The following is a 6,000-nucleotide window of genomic DNA, read 5'->3' on the forward strand; positions in this document are numbered from 1 at the left end:
TCTAATCATGACTTTCATTCTTCTCACCATCTCTGGTTTTCTGGGAAATTATTTCTGTTTTGAATTTTTCTAGAGCCTCATTTATCTGTTTTTTTTACTTCCTGTGCTATCAGTTCAGGGTATCCAGATGGTTGACTGTCAGACTTTTCCACCTTATTTCCACCAGAGTGTACCTCTGATGGGGGGAAGTCTGTGTTTGTGTGTTGTTTAAATGCCTTCTCATTTCTATTTTTGTCATTGGTACTGTCCTTGGTTTAATTCCTGGGTTAATACTTCGATCTTCCAGATGTAGCTGGTCTTTAGGTTTTGAGTCTCCAATGACTCTGAGGCAATCTTATTTTCATTATACCAGGAAGGACAACTGATTAGATCAATCACAATACCTTACCCCAAGTGATACAATCAGCAACACAATAGCATCAGCAGAGTGTAGAAAATGACAATTTGTGGTAGTTATTAATCTGTCGGCTTTAACTGTATGAATTAAATCAAAATTGAGGACCAGCCCATAATAGGTTTATAGTGAATAAACTCTTCACTATAGCAACTTTATTCTTCAGGATGGGGATTTAGAAGGAGTTGGGGAGGGAGGGATAGATAGGATAAAGGCTAGAAGTGAGGTCAGAGGACACAGGAAGATCACACAAACTCTAGGGAGCTACTGAAGAGAAAAGGTGAAGACAGAACAAAATATACAAAAGAACAGAACAAACTAACAGCAGTAGGGAGGCTAGAGACTATAATCACTTTCTTTTAAAACTAATGGCAATTGAGAGAAGAAAGGGAAAAAGAAAGAAAATAAATTCAAATTAGGATAAGAACAGGAACAGAAAGGGAGAGTAATGGAGATCAAGGTTGGGGAGAGAGTGAGAGACAGAAAAGAAAAGATTTTAAGAAAGGAAAAAAATTGAGAAAAGAAAAAGATAAAATATTTTTAAATGATTAAAGATACGTAAAAAATATTACTTTGAAAATAAAAAACACAAATAGAAATAGAGGACCTCCTTCAGGGTATGCCTCTATTGACACAATATACAGCATGGGCAGGAGTGTGCAGGGCTAAGCTAATTAGTCTCAGCAAGGCAACAGCTGTCCCCTCGGGTTCAGGCAGATCTCTGTCCTCCTGCTGGGTTGAACTCTGCAAGGTTCTACTGCAGGTTCTAGCTGTCTTTTCCCTGAAGTTAGACCAGGTTCCAATGTGAGGTGCTGGTCCCTCCGACTTACCAGCTATGGTGGTGTGGTGTGCCTTTATCACAGATTTTCTTCACTTTTCTAGTGGGCTTCCAATTTTTATCTAGAAGCCTCAGGCCTCCTTTCTCTTGTTCACACGGTGGGGTGGGGGGCATGATCACCATTGTATTGGCACCCACGCAGCCCAGCTCCTCTGTGGCACCGAGCTGTACCAGGTTTTTTACTTTGAAGGTAAGTTCTAACACAGAGAAATCCCTTTCCCTTTGCTCCTGCAGTCTGCAGAGTCCAGGCAGTGCCAGGCAGTCATGACTGTCAGGTGGTCATAAACCAGCTTCCTGTGAAGCAGTTTCAAGATTTTATGTGAAGTTTTGACAGTAAATGTTTTATTCTCAGTTACAAATCACAGTCTTTGTAGCTATTAAAACAAGGATTTCCACATTACAGGAGAGCATTTTATGCTTTTTCTCAAATAAACCCAGATCGGAATTAAAGTTTATGTGGTGGGACATAGAAAAACTAGAGTTTTTACCCCAGATTTGGGTTTGTCTTCCTGTGTAGCAACTGGGTTTGTGCTGTGCCATCGAGACCCCGGGGTGCAGTGAGAAGGGCAGAGCCTGTGGCCAATCTGGCTGCACCTGCTGGCTCAGCTATCAGTACAGGGTGCAAGGTCCCTGAGCCCATGAGTACGAGCTTGAGACCTGCTGGGCCACGTGAGGAGACCTGGCTCAGAGTTACATGATACAAGGAATATGGTGCTTAATTTTGTTTTTAAGTTATGGTTAAAATTGCAGTTGAAATATTTCAGAAGATGCATTTTAGAAGAAGTAAAGACGTCCCAACAGGAGTAACATTTTAAAGTACTCTTGCACTTTTAAGCTTCAGCCGTGTTTGAGTTTTCATTTTAATGTTTCTGGTGCAGAAATAATACAGCTTCAGTCATTTAAACAAGATCACTGTGGAAAATATTAGTTTAGACCCTTCCTCTTCTTTATATGACAAGTTTCCAATAGGAAATTTTAGCCACTTTTAAATGGGATGGGTGTATTTTGCTGTATTGTTGATTCTAGATGTAGTTTGCAGTCATGCTAATTGTTTTAATATTGGTTCACTAGTTAGCTTCTTTTTTTTTCCCCCTCTAGATTTTTACCCACTGTGGGCCTAAGGCCTGTGTACTTATCTACTTTCCCACCCCTACTTAAAGTTTTTATTTTGACAAGTTCTTGCTAAGGCAGAGTAGTTGCCCAGGTTGGGCTCATACTTGCAGTCCTGCTTCAGCCTCCCAGAATGCTAGGACTAGATGTGTGCCACCACCCTGGCCTGCTCTAAATATTTAATTCTGCTTTTCATAGCAGTGTTTCTCATAAATAACTGGAGAGCTTTAAAAACAGATTATTGGCTCCCCTTCCCTTCAAGATTCCAGTGTGGTCGGCCTGTCACAGGCCATGCTACTCAGTGAGGCCCTGTCCTGCTTCTCCAGCTGGATGTGGGTGCTAGGATTTGAGTCTTTCGCCATTTCACATCTCGCCAGCTGCACCCCCCACAGCCTGTCCGTTATGGAATTGGTCATACTTCCTGGTAGTTAAACCTCCCTGGAGGGTATTTCCAAGCACTGTCACACTGTGTAGATGGGGACCATCTGTTGGCAGAGCTGTGTCCACCTGCCGCATCCGAATCTCATGGCCAGGCCTGCCTGATGGTGCTGAGTGGAAATGTGTCAGGTGAATACAGTGGAAGTTACCTCTGCCTCAGTCGCCATGCTCCTGTGCCTGAGCACCAGAAAGTCAGCCTCAGTGTCCTCCCCTCCTCTCTGAAGCTCTGTCAGATCTTTGGCTTTGGCATTCTGGTTCTTTGTTTTTTGGGTTTTGGGGGGGTTTTTTCCTGGTACCTCTGAAACTGTCCTGGTAGATCCCAAATGCCACCCATGGCTTTGTGGCCCTGGCCCTCTCTCCCCTGTGCCCTTGCCAGCAGTCGGTGACTCAGCCGCTGTCACAGCAGGTAGCTCCAGCCCTATGTCTGTCAGGAAGGATGTGTTGGGGTGAGTCTGGGAGGTTTGGGCAGCCGGGCTGTGGTGTGCACAGCTGAGACACAGCCCTGAATGGAGAATGAGGTGACTCGGACAGACCCGTGAAGCTGCCATTCGGATCAGTCCAAACACAGACAAGGACTGCAGTGTGCAGCATACTGCAGGACAGCTGCGTCACACTGGGAGTGAGCGAGCTGCGCATGTACTGAGGTCCAGAAGAAACTCCTGGAGAACTTGTCCCAGTAACAGGATAGAACCATGATGACCGTGTGAAGGAACGTTAGTAGAAGACACTGGATTTCCTGTGAACACCTTAGTCTGTGGATTTTTTGTGGGCGGCGGTACAGGGGGTTGAACTCAGTACCTTGTGCTTTTAAGGCAGGCAGCATAACCACAGCATAAACCCAGTCTGGATTTTTTTTAATCAGGTATTTGAGAGCCATTGTAGGCCTCTGAATGCATGAGTGACATGATATTTTTAAAACTATCTGTATTACTCTCTTAGGGAGAAACTGAGGGTGGTTAGGATTTCTCCACAGCAGCATGGGGCTTGCAAAGAAACTGAACCTGCTCCAAAAGATTAACAGGGCAGGATTTATAAGCCTGACATCTAGTGGTGCTCTGAGGAATTGCTGCAGGTGACGGGAGCCAGTTGGGAAGTGGCAGAGTGGCTCCCCCAGGAGCAGCAGCAGTCCAGACCGTAGCTCTCAGCATGGTTCTTTCCCCCGACATCGGCTCCATCTTGGCCTGGGGATCAGGTGAGAAGCTTCAGGCTGTTCTTGGACAGGCAGGGCTTCCCATCTCCTGTAGCAACTCAGAAGAGCATGAGACCAGGACTTGGAACTTAGCCTTCCACTCGTGAAGGAGGCTCTGTCAGGTCTTTGACTTTGGCATTCTGGCTTTTTATTTTGGGTTTTTTTTTTTTCTGGTACCATAGATCGAACCCAGGACCTTGCCCGAGAGGCCGGCACTGTGCCCCTGAGCTGAATGCCCGGCCCCATTCTCCGTTCTGGTTTTGATGATGTCTTTCCTCATCGTTTCTTAGACTCAGCTGCTCAGTGACGTGACCCTGCTTCCTCACACCCGGCAGGCTGAGATGTGTCGCAGCTGAGGGCAGGTTATGCCGTGTACATCTGCTGTGCCGTAGCTCTCTGCACCTGTTATTCTGTATCTGTCCTATAGACCTCGTTCACAGCATGCATTCTGACATCTGAAGTGACTGGCCAGGCACAGCCAAACCCTGCCCTCAGGAAGTATGTGACGTTTGCCTTTCAGAGACTTCGTATTATTCAGAAATCTGTATTGTGAACTAAGTTTGTATTTGGGAATTCTGGTCTTCTTTGGGGTTTTCACCCTTTTTTATTTTTGGTCTTGCTTTGTATTCCGAGCTGGGCTTGAACTCCCTGTGTAGTCAAAGCTGGCCTCAAACTTGCCTGCCTCAGCCTCCTGAGCGCTGAGAAGACAACCCTAATATTTCAGGGGCACAGACTTAGGGGTGAGCTTGATAGGGGAGGTGTAACATTGTTCACAGGAATCTGTGACTTTGTGTAGCTCGCCCCAGCCAGTGCTGGGCAGGTGCTTCTGCACAGCCCTGTGTGTCCATTCCGGCTGCGGCAGTGGTGTCTGCACCCTGGCGGGGGGCGGGTGCCACTCTGTGTGCATCCAGACAGCAGAGTGGGAAGTCACAGGCCCAGCTAACGTCGACAGAGAGATGTGCTGGGACAGTGTGGAAACCACTGGTGCGCTGGCTGACACAGGTCCGCTGTGCCGTCTGTGCCTGCGAGCGCATGGCTGTGAGGTGCCGATGTCACTGGGGCTGCAGCAGAGCAGGGAGAGCGGGTCACGGTCTGGCAGAGGAGCACTGGGAAGCGGCAGCAGCCCAAGGCACGTGCTGTCCCTGGTGTGGAACCTGTGCTTCTGTGTTCTCGGTGGGAGTTAACTGCAAGGCGGAGGCTGCCAGTCTAGTGAAGCCCGCAGAGAGGCTCAGGTGGCTGACAGGTGGCACCCTGCCCTGCCCTACCCTCCCCAGGGACCCCAGCCTGTGAGAGCTGTGTCGCTGTGAGCCACTTGGCAGGCAGAAGTGATGGTGCCCGCAGAGATGCGCCACTCCCAGGGCCAGAGATTTCCATTACTTTGCATTCAGTTTCATCCAAGCCCAGCACTGGTTTGTCTTATAGGATGAAAAAGAATTTGGAAAGCAGCAAGTCTCTTACCTGTGGAAATGACTGGCAGATTTTTGGTATATTGTCTCAGGCCGTGGGAGTACACTGTGGTGTCTAACCAGGAGAGGATGCCGATGGCCTAAACCGCTGCCTGTGTGTTTGCAAAACTTAACACAGTACTTTACTAGTGACTTTCCTGAACATGGTGTACATTTTTCAGTAACTATCGACTGGTCCCATCCTGCTGTGCCTGCCGGGCCACTGTGTGAGCCTGGTATCCGCAGCTGAGGGCGAGTGGCAGTAGGGGAACCTGGGGACAGGTCCGTGCATGGTCACGTGAGCTGGGAATGCACGTCACTCTTGTGAGACTGACCAGGTCGTGTTGGACTTGCTTGCTTGTTGCAAGCTCATTAGTACTGCAGAAATGAAGAGGGCTCTCATCATCCTTTTTTCTCCTCACAGTGCGCAAGAGACGAGTTGAAGGGGACCACCAGTGAGTCGGCACGGCGTGAGCTTGGGTAGACCAGGAGGAGGCCACCGAGGGCTGGCCTGGCGCTCTCCTGGGTGGAGCGGGAAAGACTGGAAATCTTTTTTTTTTTTTTTTTAACATACCTTTTTCCTAGT

The 6,000-nt window shown here is 47.9% G+C and overlaps 1 protein-coding gene across 1 annotated transcript in view; it reads left to right on the forward strand.

Annotated features, from left to right (window-relative positions):
- Positions 1 to 5,992, forward strand: part of Tmod3 (tropomodulin 3) — a 33,354-nt gene extending 27,362 nt beyond the window's left edge. The window contains exon 9 of the mRNA XM_010609081.3: positions 5,839 to 5,992. Within this exon, the coding sequence (XP_010607383.1) occupies positions 5,839 to 5,873 (35 nt within the window). The 3' untranslated portion in view covers positions 5,874 to 5,992. The remainder of the gene's footprint in view (positions 1 to 5,838) is intronic.
- Positions 5,993 to 6,000: the final 8 nt, after the last annotated feature.

The sequence above is a fragment of the Fukomys damarensis genome, unplaced genomic scaffold, assembly GCF_012274545.1.
Source record: "Fukomys damarensis isolate Sample0158 unplaced genomic scaffold, DMR_v1.0_HiC HiC_scaffold_17, whole genome shotgun sequence".
In the NCBI taxonomy this organism is placed as follows: domain Eukaryota; kingdom Metazoa; phylum Chordata; class Mammalia; order Rodentia; family Bathyergidae; genus Fukomys; species Fukomys damarensis.